Source organism: Pleuronectes platessa, chromosome 8 (assembly GCF_947347685.1).
Source record: "Pleuronectes platessa chromosome 8, fPlePla1.1, whole genome shotgun sequence".
Classification (NCBI taxonomy): domain Eukaryota; kingdom Metazoa; phylum Chordata; class Actinopteri; order Pleuronectiformes; family Pleuronectidae; genus Pleuronectes; species Pleuronectes platessa.
The window spans coordinates 17,306,892-17,324,844 of record NC_070633.1 but is presented as its reverse complement, the minus strand read 5'-3'; the positions used below and the strand labels follow the sequence as shown (position 1 = coordinate 17,324,844).

General features: G+C 42.3%; 2 protein-coding genes across 2 annotated transcripts; both read right to left on the bottom strand.

Moving 5' to 3' along the window:
• Positions 1-7,803: 7,803 nt before the first annotated feature.
• Positions 7,804-10,904, bottom strand: LOC128445898 (putative zinc finger and SCAN domain-containing protein 5D). The gene is made up of 4 exons (XM_053428789.1): positions 10,628-10,904; positions 10,266-10,384; positions 10,017-10,134; positions 7,804-9,887 (listed from the first exon to the last, which is right to left on the bottom strand). The coding sequence occupies exons 1-4, from the start codon at positions 10,902-10,904 to the stop codon at positions 8,893-8,895; spliced, it is 1,509 nt and encodes a 502-aa protein (XP_053284764.1). The 3' UTR covers positions 7,804-8,892.
• Positions 10,905-11,762: 858 nt separating this feature from the next.
• Positions 11,763-16,907, bottom strand: LOC128445776 (zinc finger protein Xfin). The gene is made up of 5 exons (XM_053428613.1): positions 16,661-16,907; positions 15,593-15,991; positions 14,989-15,113; positions 14,413-14,473; positions 11,763-13,759 (listed from the first exon to the last, which is right to left on the bottom strand). The coding sequence occupies exons 2-5, from the start codon at positions 15,924-15,926 to the stop codon at positions 12,921-12,923; spliced, it is 1,359 nt and encodes a 452-aa protein (XP_053284588.1). The 5' UTR covers positions 15,927-15,991; positions 16,661-16,907; the 3' UTR covers positions 11,763-12,920.
• Between the last annotated feature and the right edge of the window lie 1,046 nt (positions 16,908-17,953).

Sequence of the window (17,953 nt, the reverse complement as noted above, 5' to 3'; positions counted from 1 at the left end):
GTGAGAGGTAGAGAGAGGGGGAGGGAGAGTGCAAGAGAGAGAGAGAGAGAGAGAGAGAGGATCTGTCCTGCTGCGCTGCTACGTGTGCGATGCATCAGCGCTGGCTCTGCCCACTCTCCGGCGCAGCCAATCATCGCAGAGCTGAGATCTGCCTGACCACTGACTGCAGGTGATTAAATATGATGAAGAAACAGAGAGGGATGGAGGAGAGTGAGTGTCTTATGAGGTTGTGATTAATGGGGGAGAGGGAGGAGGGGAGCGGCCCTGTCTCGCTTGACTGAGTATGAACCACAGTACAGTGACAACTAGAGGATTCACCTGGAGACATAATTCAATTAACACACACATACACACACACACACACACACACACACACATTTGAGCACAAAGAAGAATTTAGCAAACAACTAACAGATTTGATTTCGGATTTAGACTTGCAGCAGTATCATATCATGATTATCAATCTATGAATTTCTATTTAATCAATTTCACTTTGTTTATTCAATTTATTGTTGAGAGTTAAGAGGAAGGATTAATACTTCTCTCAAATTTGTGTGTTAAATATGAAGCTAACACCAGCAGCCATTGAACTTGGTGTGTGTGTGTGGGGGGGGGGGATCTGCTGCTGTAGCTTCTTGTCTTTGAACAGAGTTTCAAATTTACAAGAGGTATTATTATCGATCCTTTCGTGTAACTCTTAACAATGAAGTGATATCTTTAAACTATTTTATTTGTAATTTCAATTTCTAAAAGCTAATGATACTTACATTTTTTGTTTTTGCACATGTATGACTTTATTCTAATGTTATGAATAAAAGCATGGCATTTTTCACTGCTTTAAATTCAGAGAAGGCAAGACCATAGGAAAGGGTATTGATCTAATACCAAGTGTAACCAGAGACACAATCATCAATATAAAGACGTATAATTTTAATTAGAAAAGAAGCCAATGTATTGTTACAAATCAAATAGTGTGTCATGAACTATGAGATGAATGTTAATGGGTAGGCTCTGAATATATTTAGGTTAAACTCATTATTCTTAATTAATCACTTGCATGTTACAAAACAAGACAGATTTAAGTGTCAACATTTTTGAATAACTTTTGTGAATGAACAGAAAATGATAGCTACACTTAATAGGGGGTTGTACTGATGTTGATTTATTGATTTATCATTCAGTGGGAAAGGATGTCAAAAAATACTGAAAAGCTAATTAAAATGTCACGGCTCCCAAGCTGTCGGAATGACAATAGAACGGTGTTCACCATTTACAATCATACACTGGAAAACTGTCAGATTTCAGAAGTTGCAATCAATAAAATTCCATGAAACAATAATGAAAACACTTTAAGGTTACTTCACTGGTATAATCTTAATACTATACTATACTACCACTATACTCAAAAAATAACAGAGTAACAGTACGCTTGGGTAATAATCCACATACATCTACTTTGCTTCACAGTTTGATTAGTTAAAAGGTTACATTGGATAAATTTGCCACATTGTGATATTTATATATGTCTATATATCCATATCTGAAAATACGACAACACTTGACCAGTAACTGAAAGAGAAACACTTCAATTCACACTTCGTCACACACAGAGACGCTTCATTCAGCATGGCAGTGGAGAGTGACGGGCTGCCAGGGACAGTTGGTGCCATCACTGGTGCTGGCTGTCTGCCATCAGGCTTTAAACCCCCCACTCTGCACACACACACACACACACACACACACACACACACACAACCAGCAGGAGACGAGAAGAGCTGTTTATCGGACTCACTCCTAGACTGCCAGGATCGCCCTCCCCCACCCACCACTTGCCAGCGATGGGCAACGCTCCACAGACCGCCGCTATATCTGCCCTTTCTAACTGCCCCCCGCCAGCAGAACATCCACCACAAAGCTCTGCTAAGCCCACCCACTGTTTCACACATACAGCTACTGTTCTACCTGTCCCCACATGTTCACCCCTAGCCATATGCCACCAGAATCCTCCCCTGGTTAAATCCATAAACCCATTTGGTTTTGAGCTCTAGCACTGACGACCCCATCAGTGTGAGATTTGACCTTTCAGCCAAACCCAAAGCTTTTGTTTCCTCTTGAATGTATTTTACACCCACTGATATATTTATGTGCGATGGATAAAGCTCTAATGGCACATTTGGATATTGCCAATTTTCAATTATGAAGGCAGGATTATGTGATGAAGTATCTAAAGTGGTTCCTTTGGCAACTTTCATTTTTCAATCTATTGTCCACTCAATTGAGAAAGGAGATTTGTAACAGTGACAAAAAATATTAACCATCAATTATTTTACCATCAATATTTCAGGTTATATACTAAGCAAATATCCCAAACAGTAGCTGGTTGAACCTTCTGAAATATGACGATTTGCTTGATTCTACATGTTGTTTTTGCTTTTAAGTTGAACGGCTTTTGGGTTTTTGTTTTGCTTAGTTCTCAGAAATTCTGACAGCATTGTCACTCTTTTCTGACACTTATTGATCCACTTAAAAAAAAATCAAAAATCTATAAACACCTTAAAAGAACGAAATGAATAGATGAATTGATTTGTCCAGTATCATTAACGAAACATAGCATCATTACATCGCCTCCACCAGACATTTCCTAGTGTGTATTTTATGAATATTGGAAAGAAAAGAATAAGTGACTCTGTGACATCATTGACTGGCGTTTAATTGTCATTAATATAACCAGAGAAATACAGTTTGTAGCACACGTACTAACAGAGATTACAAAGAACTAAAAGTATAAACCTGCTCCCATCAATTTAGGTCATTATGGGGCAGAAAAACAAACAAAGTTGTGATATATTAGGGCCATTTAACACTGCTACGGCTAACGATGGCTAGCTGGGGCTAAAGTTGGCTAAACACGGCTAGCTGTGGCTAACAATGGCTAACAAGGGCGAAAAAGGCTAACAGTGGCTAACATGCTATACTAACATGTTAGCAAACCACTCTGGCTGGATCATAGATTGAGGTTGTCTGTTGTTCACATACCTCTTTGCACTGGATGGATCACAAAGACAAATTAATCTGCTTTCAGCTTCATCGATGTTCAACCTTCTTCACCGGACATTTTCTTCATGTCTGTCAGTTGCTGTCTGTCACTATTAGTGGCTGACAGCTGCCATCCTCAAAAAAAGAATCATGCTCTAAACCAGGTTTTGAAAGAAGTAACGTGTTTTCTGACTATTGTGTAGTTTCTTTACATAGCCAATTGTAGAGCTTAATTGGCTTCGCAGATAATTGTTGTTGCTGAGGCTTAATATAACCAGACATTCTTGGGGGAACCAGGGTTTCCTGTATTTGAGTGGAACAATCCTTTTAAGGATGGATTGGCTTAATGGATTGGCATCAGCTGATCCTAGAATAAGCTCAGTTAAAAAATGTGACATGTTTGTTTAAAAATGCTCAAATCCAATTCTGGAAGAAGGATTGGATTATTTGGATTATAGTGAAACGATGCTGCTCGCGAAGGTGGAAAAACCAGTGCACACAAACACACTGTCAGTCAGGCTCTCCACTGCTCTCCCTGCCCCACTGTAAAATCCTCATCATCATAATAGTCGTCATAAGACTATAATCACCTTCATCACCCCTGAATGGAGGTTTGTTCAGGTACAGTAAGCCCGGTGCAGCTTGTCCTTATTACCTTTCCACGTCATGACCCTGGACCTGCGTGGCAGCAGCCTCCAATCTGTCTCCCATAGCGACCGTGCCATTCAGCCACGAAGGCCTTGGACCGGTCCTCGGTTACCTAGGTGACGGCCAAGTGTGACGACCTTCTGTCCCAAACGTCATTTGAACCCATTTTTCCCCCGGAGTGAATGTGTGAGGAGTATACTGCGTCCTCACATCATCTCCTTCAGCAGAGACGGTGGAGACATCTGGTCTTTTATAATTAATCAGAAGAGCTGTGTCTGCCCATGAGGAGATGGACACGATTATTAGATGAGGAGAAAACACTGTCCTGCTGAACAGAGGCAGAAGCAACCTGATGAAGGCTGGGGTCTGGATTTTCTGAAATCTTGATAGAGACGAACTGATAAACAACAAAAAACAGCAATTTACAGCTGATGTGTTGAGTCACCGGTGACTCATGTTTAGTTCATAAGCTGGAGCTGTCATCAAATTTACATCAAACCCACACTCAATACAAGAAACAAATTAAAGCGAGCTTATGAAACACATAGGAATGATTTAAAATTCCATCTAAAAAATAAAGTACCTTTGTTTAGGTGATAAACAAAAGCAAGCTCTCTAAAGCTGGTATCAGAGGTCCAGACAAACTCGAGTTTCCCATGGAGACCGATTTATGTATTTAGTAACTAAGTTTTTCTAGAATTATGACAGAAATCAATCCATGTCTGATTCCTTGGGAAGTGCTGCTGCTATCATCAAAGTTGATATATGAGTGAAAACAATAATTTTATATTGGACTCACTCCACTTCAAAATAACCATCTTTGTGTCTCTCCTCAATTTCTCCTTTTTCACTTGTTTACTTGAAAGGATCGATAGGCACTGAAGGATGAAACTTGTATCATATGACTTTGGAATAATGGATCCACATGTACCATTCAAACTGTATGAACTTGTTCCTGATGTGCCACCTACTTTGCATTAAGAAAACCAGGATTTCATGCACAGCTTCTGATTTTTAAATTGAGTCTATGATCTCTTTAAAGGGAGGGAGTGAACTTTGAGACCCCAACCCTATTCAGACCTACAGCCAGTCAACACGATAGTGATCAGCATCATTCATCAGGAGCCCTGATGTGTCCAATCAGACGCAGCGATGCTCGTGAGATTCGGTGTCTCTTGACCTGCTGCTTCTCTCCCTTTCCACCCCCACTCCAATGTGCAGACATACGGTTGCTTAGCAACCCGAGAGCAGCCTATGGTGAACATGGACACTCATTCGTGCAGACACACACACACACACACACTTGGAAAACCCAGTAAGTCTGAAGGAGGTTGATAATGCACTCCCACCCCTCCATCACGCTCTGTGACCCCCAAAATGTGAAGAGAAACACTCAACGCCAATGTCTGGTGGATTCATTCAGAGAGAGTGGCCCACTGACACACACACACACACACACACACACACACACACACACACACACACACACACACACACTTAATTAAACATGAACACATGAAGCCCAATGCCTGAGCGGAAATCTGTCCCTTGCACTCAACTGTTGGCATCACATGCATACTGTACATCCAAAATAACAGCGGAACAATCCCACCAGGGTCTCCGATAAAAAAAGCTCATGTTATCTCATCACATGTACATCCACAGCCTCCCTTAATATTTGACGATTGTGAGGGATTACCAGTGGACTTTAAGCCCGGCAGCCATGAAATCAACATTTTACACAGACAAAGAGCTTTAAGAGATGAAAGTTAAAAGCTCTACAGCGTCTCCCCAGTCTAACACTATTAGCACATTAAGTGAGTGCTTAAATACAGTCAGCAGACGATGGATCAACTCGCTGCCTTGAGCGGTAGACAGCACTGTGATCCCCTAAAGGGGGGGTTTCACTACAGTAATGGCCACCCCCATGAAACTGCAGCCCCCGTGGAGTGGTGGGACTAGGTAGATTATGAAAAGCCTCGGAGCAATGTTAAACCCCTTACAGCCACAACACACACACAAACCCAAACACACACACAAGGAGGCTGACAAGTGTGCACATGTAAATACAGCCACAACATGCAGATTTACACACAAAGAAACACAACTCAGAATGGAAAAGGTAAAAAAAAAAAAAGGTGTCTGTACATACAAATAAACACACACAACAACCAGGGGACTAATCTGACTAATTCCCCAGTGGGGTGTAATACTCTGTCTTGTTTTCCGTCTGTATGGCATGTGAGGAGAGGAGGGGGATACTTTTACTCCCAGAGGATTATGGGTTGGTGATGGAATGACTCCTCGGGCCTACAGGGCAAGGGGGTTGTACGAGGCCGAGACTGGTTGCATTTATTTTTGTGGCAAATTAAAGCCACAGCCTCGGGGGCAAGAGAAAGATAAATACATCGAAACATGGTAACATTAAAAGGTAAGGGGCACATTATAGCCTGATCCCTGTGAGACAGCAGATTGATACCGGTGATAAACACTGCTGGGAACCTGGTTACCTGACACTGTAAGTTATTATTACACGTCGACTGTGAAAACAAACAGAATTAACACTAAATCGAAGCAATAGAGGAGTGGACGATAAAGCCATTAGACTTGGATCACACGATTTTATCAGTGCCAGCGGGAAAAACACTGGAATGTTATTTTGAAAGGATGAAATATCTATGCACAATTTCTTTTCCCCAGATGCTTTTCTCACATAAATTCAAAGCATCCATATTGTGTACAGCCCCCCCTGCCTGGTCAGCTGTTCAGTTGTTGCGTATGTCCCCTGGGGAAAAGCTGCTTAGGGCAAAAAAAGGAGATTACAAATATCCCACTATATAAACAGAAAACCCAGCAAAGCCTGTGTGACCCTCACTTATGAAAGAGGGCCACACAGGCTTTGCTGTGCAGGTACACACATGTACCTATTTTGAGACCCAAATCTGCGTATAGATTTGGATTTCTATGTGACCGGACACTTTCATCTGCTCATAAACACAGCACTTACACAGTATGTTCACCCAAAAGGTCTCTAAGAGCTGACAGCTTTACTCAGTGGGGAGTCAATCCTCGGACATTAACAGAGGTCCAGTTACCCAAACACACACTTTGCCCCTATTTGACTTATAAATCCATAAACACGAAATTGTGAGTAAGACTTAGAACCCCTTCGGAGTAATATACGATTAAAACTTTCATTTTTACAACTGTGAGCGTAATAATACAGGCAGAGGCAGACACAGGTGACCTCTGGGGGAGGGGAGGTCAGTAGCCGCGGTCACTGAATGTAATCATTCTATGAGCAAACCAAGGCATCAGCAGCCAGGGGAATACATACATACATACACATACACACACATACACACACAGCTTGTCCTGGCCTTGCTCAGCAGTTGAGACTGCGTGTGAAAAGAGAGTGTGAGAGACAGGGACAGACGTCTCAGCAACCTCAACACATGCTCAAGGTCTTTCTGTATGTAGGTGTGTTGTTACACAGAGCTGTTCCCTCCCAACGTGATCTCATCGAAAGTGATGGGGGATGAAATCCAGTATTTTTGCTGTGTGTGAAAAATTGAGTATAACTGAGGATTCATCAGTTTGTGTGAATCAGTCTTTTGATCGTTTACTTTTTTTCTCAATTTTGAAGAAACGTCTGGAAACATCACTACGGCAAATAAAACAGGATCTTGGACGGGAGCGTTTAAGTTTGCCGACCTCTTCTTTTCAAGCAAATGTGATATATTGTTGAACCAGCAGACATGAGTACAAAATCCATATTTGCGTATCCAGTGTATTATGCTGCAGTAGAGTGATAATAACACAAGGGAATTTCATTCTAAAAACCGAGATGCCCACTATACCCACATATTCCTCAGACTGCAAAAGCCACATATGAGCTTCTGCTGTACTTTTGATACTTTTAGACAGAATTAGTACATTGGAGTTTAACCCCCATCCCTTAAAATGACCGCACATTAGATGGGGATGTTTCAAGGGGGAAACAATTAACAGGACAAATGACTTAATGTACATAAGTGCACATGAGCATTGTCTTATGGCAGGCTTGAAAAATGTGAACATCTCCTTTAAGGATGATCGACTAATGCCAAAGCATCATGCTGCTATTTAAGGATTTTTATGAATAAAATGCAGTTGGTTTTACAAACACACTTCAATACAAACTGCAGCAGAGAAATTTGGCATTTTACAGTCAAACACGTGAGCCCAGGGTCTCATATACCCACACTTTGACTTTGCATTTTAAGCACACACATACAATTGAGCGAGGGTATGATTACACAAGTGCAAACATTGAGTGAAAAATGTGAAACTAAAGGGGAAACTGTCAAACATACTGAGAAGGGCTTCTTCCTATGTGCAATGATGTCCTTAACTATTTCTACAACTCGTTTGCATGTTCACACTGCCCCCCGGTGTCTGACAATCAGCATTGCAACAATATTAGATTAATGAATGCATGGTTTCAAGATGAGAACAAATCATTTTTTACACGTGTATGTTATTTAATTTCCCTTTGCAAAGACAGGATGAAAATAAAAGCACAGTCCTTTAACAACAAGGTTATGTACTTTTTGCAATAACATTTGTATTTTAAGCACAGTGTAAATATGTTTGAGGAGATGGGCAGTAGATAAGCACAATGTTGCATGCCACATGTCTAAATCTAATATCAACGAGCCTTTTTTAGTGGCTTCATTAAAAAACGTGGTTCTTCTCTCAACTAGAGTAATGAAATGGTGAGTGGATTTGTTCAGTGACTGACAGGGAGGAAAACCATTGGATCAATGGGTCAACCTGGAGATTATTTTTGTACAAAAACAGCTAATACTGTTGCTTATTATAGCCAGTCACTAATACAGTAAAAGTGTTTCCTTCTTAGTGTGACCCTTAGTGTGACCCTTAACTCTGACTTGAATCATCATCCAAGATAAACTGAAGGCAAAAATCTTTTTGATCTCATACTTCATTTATAACAAACAAATCTGATGGCTGATCTTTTTATAGTTGCGCCACAGCAAATAAAAAACTAAAAAACAAAACCAACAAATCAAAATTCTTAAATACTTTCAAGCTGTTTTAGGTGTTCATTGAAAAATTCAGGTGGGACTTAATGGGCAGCCCTGAAACAAGCTCCTCGGGTTTGACAACAAAATTAAAGTGCAGAACAATCTTTTTCTTGTGATCTTCTCAGATGGGATTCTGGCCTATGTCAGGCTCCTGCTGGTCTTCCATGTAGTAGGGATCTCCTTGGTGGACTCTGTGATTGTGCACCCTCAGGTTCCCCCTGTGAGCGAATCTCTTTCCACACTCTGTGCAAGCGAAGGGCCTCTTGCCCATGTGAACATCCCGTTGGTGGGCCCTCAAGTTCCCGCTGCGGGCAAAACGTTTACCGCACTGAGCGCAGCCAAAAGGCCGCTCCCCTGTGTGTGTGCGAGTGTGAACAGTCAGCTCGGAGGGAGTGAGGAAGCTCTTTTCACAAAACTGACAGGGATGCAGTCGGACCCCCGTGTGGCGCAAAAGGTGCCTGCGCTGGTGGGAGGGGTATGTAAAGCACTTGGCACAGTAGGGACATGTGTACGGTCGTCCATTCCCTCCACCAGGAGCTGGAGGGTGGCTGAGGGCATTTGTGTGCCGTAATGTGAGCGACTGCGAGTTGGACTGTGGTCTTAGAGGGTCTCTGCTGCCCAATGCTGTCGCTCGCCGTGTGTGATTGATGGGGCCTCTCCCAGCCCGGTCATCTCTGAGTCTCCATGGTGATTGGCCAGTGGGAGCTTGGGGTTGATCCTGCTGAGCCTCCCTCTGCCCGACACCCTGTCCCTGCACGGAGTTCTGACTGGGGTTCTGGTCCTCAGGCTCCTGGTCCAGGAAAGGGAAAGAACTATTGTCATCTTCATTGCTGGTCTCGTCAGAGACAAAACCAGGTCGGAAGCAGGATGCGTCAGTGCCAGTACTGCTGCTAGCTGGTCCAGGGCAGCTGGTGCCATCTGCCTGCAGATTCTCTAGACCGGGCATCCTACCTCGAGTGGCATCCAACGCTGGTAACCAATCCCCTGGTTGAGCTAAGCCTGGGTCAGGCCTGGGAGAGCAACGTCCACTCTGGGAGATGGAGAGAAACGGGGTGGAGGCTTGATCCTGAAGGGGCCTGTGGTCTACACTGCGACTGCCATGGTCCCAATGAGACACTGCAGACAAATTAGGGAGAAAATTTAAATGTACATACTTTCTTCGCACCATCTATATTAAATAATAATCTTTCCTAGCATAAACGGGTTAATGGTTAAAAGCAGGTCAAGAAATGAATAACTTGTTACATTTGGACTTGTTTTGTGTGATAGACAAAGTATCTGTCTGCCTCTGGTCCCCAGCAGCAAGTCTTCCCTCCACAGTTTGAGCTGCGACAGACCCCAGGTTAGGCCGTGAACCCGCATGCTGTGGAGAACAGATGAAACAAGTCTTTAAAACTATGGAAAACCCACTGCAAAGCACGGCTCCCACAACAGAAACCAAATTGATTGAACGACGTACATCAAACTTTTGAATCACTGAAGACGGGGTCTGACCTCATGTTTTACTGAAGCTCCGTCCTGGCACGTCACCTCCTCTTTCAGTCCACTGAGGCTCTGACTGAGCTCTTCTACTGGGTCTGGGTGAGAAGTCACATCCTTCCCCACATTCAGTCCTGTGCAAGAGAGTAAAGGGTGGTCAGTTTATCAGTAAAGTAAGATCATGCAAAAACTACACACCAAATGACCACAAAAGATTTTTTTAACAACATAATTCATGGATCTGGGTATTTTTTAGAGATAAAAACGAGGATCAAGTGAATATAAATGTGGTCTCATGAGGGTACGGTGGGGCCTTGGTTGAGGTGTGTCAGTCTACCTTTAGTTTGACTCATCACAACATCGAGCGGTTCTGTTACCTGATCCTGTCGGGGTCTGCTGCCTCATGCTGCCCTCTCTCTCCGCCGGTGGCATCTCCCCTTCCTCGCCCGGGCCGCCCTTCGCCCGCTGCCTCCTCTCCACCTTCTCCAGCTTGCCTCGGAGGACGGAGATCTCCTCGGTCTTCTGCACCAGCTCCGCCTGCTGCTCGCACAGGCTGCCCTCGAAGATCTTGGCGATCTCGCACACGGCGGCGGCCAGCAGGGAGTCCATGACGGTGGCCAGCTGTGCGTGGAAGGCGCTCCGCACCGACTCCATCGCCCGCAGTTTCACCGGCGGAGCTTTGCTGCCAACGACTGAGTCACCGCGCTGTTTACCTCTGCGCCCGGCCTCCGCAGGCAGCCGCCGGGGAACGATGTGCCCGCCGCTCAATGCTCCTCTGCCCTGGCACCTAAGAGCTGCCATCAGATGCTGCCATGCTGAGATGCTACGACATATCTACGCTTGATTTCGGCCATTGACTTTCATTTAAAATCCAATCTCCTGATAGTCTCAATAAAGATTTATTTATTGTATTTCGCAGGCTCAAGCTTCTACTGCTTTATGCAGTGATAACATCCAATGTGGTGCAAGGCAGAAATCCAGTCTGCACAGTATAATACTATAAACATGGTCCACTTCAGGCTAGCTTAAAGAAAACAGGTTGTAAACAAGCACCACTGTCAGTGTTTTGACGTACGCTAGCTAGCATTAGCTGAAGCTAACGTGTAAACAAGAGACCCAATGAAGCGCAGCTAGTGCTATTGCTAGCCGGTTAAGGTCGTACTCCAGCTCAATAATGGAAATCCTGCAGCGGATACAGGCTGAAGTCGGTGATGGCTCGACAGTCGGTGGCTACACGTATTCACCGGTTCACGTTTAATCCATGAAAACGCTTCACAATCACAGATTAGTTTCCTGCGTCCTCCGGCAGGCAGGTTGTCTGTGACGCGATCATTGTGCAAGTCTCGCGATAAGAGAGAAACGATCCAGGCACTGCAGAAGAAGATAAACTCTTGAGATCCAAAATAAATTATTTAAGTTTTATAGAAATAGAGATTCAATATCGTGGTGGGACCACACCTTGACTTAGTATACAATGAACACTGCTTGAATTAAAGAAACATTTTCAGTATGTAATGTATATACATATGAGTTTTATTGGGGTAATGTTGACAACACATTAATGTAGCAACACTATAATGACCCCCTTCCCCCCCTTTCAGATAAAATAGAACAATAAGTTCAATAACAACTACTACTGGGACAATAACAAATAATAATTATACCAACAGCTATTTATGGGAAATTGTGTCCATGTTGTTTCTCAAGTCAAACAACCAACACAGCAGTGAAATGTTCTATCTGTTGAGTAACAGGAGACAAGATAACTAGGAACATAGAGTCTCCAATCAAGGACATCATCTCTCACTCTGAGGTGACTCAGTCACTGATGTCCTTTCTCTAATTCTGCTAAAACCTGTAGAAATGACGAAACAATTATTTAAATAAAGTAAACAACTAAACTGTACTTCAAGAAAACTGTAGATAAATACATACAGATGATTTAATATGTACTCACAGTAAATCCATACACAGGGCTGGGCAATTATCCATGCAACTTCAACCAAGGTGGCTGTTTTAAAAATATACTCGACCGTTGCAGCCAATAACGTCGTCAACGTGTAGATATGCTTTAAGGCAATATTGGTAAAATTTCATAAAATTTGTCAAAAACACACATTTTCTTTACAATGTTCTCTGAATGCTTTCAATTTACAGCAATCATTCGTCTCCATTACACCATAAAAGTACACTGGCTGTCAAGATCTGTCCCAACACCCACCAATATACAAACTGGTTTGAACGTCATTGGTGAACTTTTCAATAAAATAAGGTTTGCCATCAGAACTATATCTAGATGACAAGCCATTTACAAACACAGATGATAGCCCAGTATTGTTTTATCACAGGTTTTACAGTAAATGACAGAATGGGGAATACGCATGTGGATATAAAAATCATCTTAAGATCCACCCGATTAAGCCCAAAACTGAACAGCTAAAAGGGATAGTAACACTATCGGCCACAATCCAAACTGATTCTAACTGGCTTTGCTGTGGCAAGAGTCCATGTGGTTTCTGAGGCGCCCGTAACTGAAGAAGCCGTCTCCAGAAACCTTGCAGACATTTGGCCAATCCCTCAAACAATGCTTTGTATATCCTGCTCTTCTGGTTATACCTTCTCGCTCTGGACTGGTGTCGTACAATAGCTGCACGTTATTTTGTGACAGTATTAATTGCTGACGGGTACAAAACTTTGCAGAGCAGCCTCTACATGTGAGGAGCCTCTCTCCCGTGTGGATGCGTTTGTACACACATTGTTTTCCATCTGCGACTCGGCTTCATCGCCTGGACTGGGCCCTCTCTCCACATTGTTACTGCTGATGGTGCTACTCGGGTCTTTGCTGGGAGAAACCGATGCCTCTTCGGTGTCTTCCAGAGGCATGGTCCACGTCATGTCTCCCTTTGTCTCAGCCGCCTTCTTTTTGTCCTGGTGTATTAACATGTGCTTTTCGAGTGACTGTTTATTGCAGTAGTTCTTCTTGCACAAACTACAAGAGAATGGTTTGACGCGCAAATGTAAGTGCATGTGACGGAGGAACTTGCCTCTCGAAGGAGATGTTATTTTGCAGTGTGGACAGCTGTACATCTGAGTGCGCCTGTCTTTCTTGGTCATCAACAGCAGGTTTTCATCTGCTTCTCTTGCCAACACTTTCTTCAGTTTTTTGCAATGTCTATTGTGAGACGTGACATCACGTGGAGGGACATTCTTTTGGCATCCTTTGCATCTCGTGTGTGATCGTGCGTGTATACGTAGGCTATATTCTCTATGAAACTCCTTCTGACAGACTTTGCAGGTGTAGATCGTCTCACCATTTCCCACCGTCTCCCGCTCTGTGGTCACAGTTGTGTCTTCTCTCTCCTCTTCTTTGCTCATCACTGTGCATGTGTGTCTTTCTTTCTTCTCTTGTTTCGTGTTGGGGCTTCTTTCTGTTCCATGTTGCATTTCTTGTTTGTACACTGGTAATATTATTGTGCGAGATTTCTGGTGTTTCTTGTTTATCGTGGAACCTGTGAGAGAGAAAAAATGCCAAAATGTTACTGTGACCAAATGAAAATCACAGATGACATGCATATGACAAACTGTTTTAATAAGATACAGCCAAGTTATATTTAAAAAGTATTGGGCCATAATGTCTCATTTCACCCAGTTTGAAAAGACAAAAAGAAAAATTGTGTTTACTTTTCTTGTACCTATGTATAGGGCTTTTTAAATATGCTTCTTTTTTATTATATGGCGACCCCATGTATAAACCATTTTAATTCTTCGGGTACACACAAAGTAAGTACCCATTCAATTCAGTCTTTAACATTCCATTTTAACATTGTTTGCACTGTTAAAAAGTAGGTGTATATTTTGCAACCTGTACTTTGGATAATCCACAATTTTCACCAGACCAAACTTCTAATAAAGAAGTAGTCCCTGTAGAAACTCCCAACTGTGTTACTGTGGATTATCCACACTTTTTGAAAAAAGGTGATGCTGACGCAATTTTTAAACAAAATTTCATTAATGATAAAAACCATAAACTCAATTCTTCGCCCAAAATAGTTGGGAGGGTAAATCAAAGTAAATGTGCCCTTTCAATATTTATATTGCCAATACTGAATATTTACAGCACAAATAAAAATTATGAAAAGAATTAGCTAAGATTGAAACCCACTTCTCAAGGATCTCCTGGCACCGCTTGGTTGGTGCTGGGAGTCAATGGCGGGGATCATCACCTAGAACACAGACGTTTTGGGTTAGACTCGATCTCTAATGATACACAAAGCAAAGCACTAGAGAAAATGTGTACACGTGTGTCTGTGTAAGCAACCCATAATGAGATCATTTCATTGGATGTCTTGAGACTGTCATGACTCTGCCTCACCGGGAGTGAGTGAATAAACTAGCTCTTTAAAACTAATTACAGCTGAAGACAATGCAGCCTAACCTGACAAGCTGGATACACCTTAGGGTCCAGAGTATAAAGGTCACAGGTTACAAAACATGTCTCGCCTATCTAACATCTCCAGAGAGCACTTCATGTTTCCAGGGCTCCAGTCAAGGATGACCACACTTGTACTCCACTGTAATATATTGTGTAGTCATCAGCGCCTACATGATGGGGTACGCTGACAAACTGTGCTGCCTGCCTCTGGAGTCAACATAAATAAACAGGTTGTCATCAGCAGTTTTCTGTGCAGGTCTATGATGCCTAATTGTGATGCCGACACATCCAGAATCAGTTACACACCTCTTGCTTGATGACTGGAATCCGGTGCAGCGGAATCAACAGCTTGCGAAGTCGGACACTGGGACACGCATCCTCTCGCTTGGTCGTGGCCTCATCGCCCAGGGGAGCACACCAGTCGTCAGGCACTAACCAGACCAATTTACAAAAGGCATGAACTTTATCAAGCTGCATATGGGAGCCTTATATTTTGTGGCAGCAAGACATGTAAATACATAAACACACTTGTGCTTGTTCTTTGCTAGTCTAGTGTGAAATTTGAACTTATGCTGGTTATTGGACGCTTTAGTTTATTGTTCAATATTTAGTGCAATTACATTTTCATGAACCTTCAGTGCTATAATTCACCTAAAACTACTCACCGTGCCTTGATTAAAGTTATACAACTTGTAAGTTCTTACACATCTTCTAAATGCATTTCGCTATATACCACTGGTGTATTAGGAGTTCCCTTGTAAATGGGGACAATACTTTTGCAGTTATGTGAGTTACATGTATGTAAAAGTGTTTTCACTGTTATTTCACATCAATAAATGTTAATTAACAAATTGATACCCAAGAACTGTAGAAAAATTTAACTTGACAGCAGCATATTGTGTCAGATTACCTTGAATATCAATCTCAGGAACACCAGCAGTTTGTCCAATGAGCTTCTTCATAGCCTCCGGCTCTCTTTGATTGCCTTCTCTTCTTTTTGTCTGAGTTGTATTCTTATCCGCTCCCCTGTCACCTCCAAACTCACGTTCCGTCAGCTTGATCTCAGCCTTCTGTAACTTTATTTTGAGATGAGCCACCTCCTCGCCTTTATTCACCAGCTCCATACGATGGGCATGTAAGTTGCCCTCAAAGATCATCATTATCTCACACATAGCCCTCCTCACGACTGACTCCAAGGCCGTGTTTAGCTGGGCCCTGAACTCTCTGACCAGAATGTCGGACATCTTTGAAGAAGACGGGGACAGTTTTATGTGACGTTGTACTGGTCCTTTCTTTATCAATTACCCCCCTAAACAAATAGAGAAGAGATCAGGTTAGGGTCATTTACAAAACAGCATATTGTTAGCTAAACTTGTCAGGGTGTAGGTTTAATGATACTCGGAGCATTCCTCATCCATATGACCAGAGTTAAGAGCCACCAGGAGACCAGCGATGAGCCATACTGGCAGAATGCATGTAGAGGTGGTCTTTTTCATTGCGTTTCAAAATGAGGGCCTAGCCAAACAACTATTTTCATCAATAGCAATATCCCAAAGTTCATTATATATCTATATAGGCACCCATTGTGATCTAGTGAGTGAGTATACATCACAAACTTTAACCTTCACTCAGGAGCTGAAATCAGTCTTTAGACCAAATATAAACAATGACATTTATTGTGATATTCATCAATAGACTAACGTGAAACTTTTCATTTCAGGTCATATCAACACATCATTTATTTTACACACATTGAATGATCTTTCCTGTGATGCTGGCTCACTGGTTCCTGAGAAACACCTGATGTTTATTCGCGAGCTAACGCTAGATTAGCTAGCTAAATGTATTATTCACTGAATGAGTTAAATATGAACGACAGCAGTGGTCAGCTGGATTCAACTTTGAGAAACACTGTTGTGATCATTATTCAGTTAGAAGCTGATGTTGCACATGGCGGGAGAGTGTTGTCGTTACTCACCGTCCGGTGGAAGAAGCAAGCCGCTTCGTCTGTGGAGGTTCTCGGTCCGCAGCTTAGTCTGGAGCCGAGGGAATGTGTCGAGAACAGGCTCCTCCGTGTCGGACAGCTACCTACAACATCCACTGTTCGATTCCCCTTGTTTTAAAGACAGCAAACCTGAAGCACTTTAGTATCCAAGGCCGCCATTTTCACTCCGCCAGACCGGACTAGGAAAGCTCTCGATGTTATAACGTCATCTTCTACCACTTCCGCTTCCTCCTTCTTCAGTTAAATACAACAATCAGTTCTCTTTTTGTTCTTTTCATGGGTTTTGTATTTGATTAAAAAGTATTAAATTGAAATCTTAACTTATGAACCCTGTTACAATGTTATAACATTTGTATACACATGAATAGAAACCTGAAATTATTCCCTGAAATCAGACCTGTTCAGTAAGTGAATATAATTGGTATTAAAAAAGACAAAAAAGCTCAATGTGAATTAGATAACTGCTATCTAATTGTACCTTCTTTTTATTTATAAAGGTCCATTGAAGAGGCGGTGGACTAGTGGCAGAAACTTGGACTATGGGCAGAAAAGGTCTCTGGTTCGTCTCTGGTTTGACTCCACGGAGAACAACAAAAAGACGAATCTGGATTGATCTGTCCAAAAATCCAAGAGGATTCTCCCTACCCTGTCTAGTGCCCCTGAGCAAGGCACCTTACTCCCCGAACATCTGCTCCCCGGGCGCCGTACATGGTCGCTCACTGCTCTGTATGTCCTGCACCACATGGGTCAAATGCAGAGGCTAAATTTCCCTACCTGCATGAGTGTTACTGTTCATGTCTGTGCATGGGTTTGGTACTGATAAATGCATCTTAATCTTAATCATGAAATGTAATTCAGCTACAGTTGTACATGTTATATATGTTGCATTTTATGGGGGTATTGCCTAATTTAATTGCCTTTTTTTTCATTATAGTTTAAGGTTCCCCCCCAATTCTTATCAGATGTTATCTTTACAGTCACTCTCTCTGTTTTAATGGTTCTTGATGTGTAAATAACAGATCACTGTCCTGCTGGTCCCTTTACAGACTTTTCTCCAACGTCTAATAAATTAACATACGGTCACTGCATTTGTTTGAGGTCCTGAGGTGGACTATTTTATCTTAATTTTCATGTCATTGTTTTCATCTCAATAAATACAGATTTTTTTTAACGGCTTTCTTTTAAGCTATCTTAATCCTGAGGCCAAACAAAAGCTTTTGCTCCTAAAGATATTTCTTCACATTCTACATTTATCTTGTACCAACA

Bases quoted from the DNA above. Each gene is read 5' to 3' on its own strand.
- LOC128445898 (XM_053428789.1), bottom strand. From the start codon at position 10,904: ATGGAGTCGGTGCGGAGCGCCTTCCACGCACAGCTGGCCACCGTCATG. The intron at 10,385-10,627 runs GTAACAGAACCG...TCTCTTGCACAG, and splicing joins GCAGACCCCGACAGGATCAG to GACTGAATGTGGGGAAGGAT. The intron at 9,888-10,016 runs GTAACAAGTTAT...ATTTGTCTGCAG, and splicing joins CACACAAAACAAGTCCAAAT to TGTCTCATTGGGACCATGGC.
- LOC128445776 (XM_053428613.1), bottom strand. From the start codon at position 15,926: ATGTCCGACATTCTGGTCAGAGAGTTCAGGGCCCAGCTAAACACGGCC. The intron at 15,114-15,592 runs GTAATCTGACAC...TGGTCTGGTTAG, and splicing joins TCCTGAGATTGATATTCAAG to TGCCTGACGACTGGTGTGCT. The intron at 14,474-14,988 runs GTGTGTAACTGA...TCTGTGTTCTAG, and splicing joins TTCCAGTCATCAAGCAAGAG to GTGATGATCCCCGCCATTGA.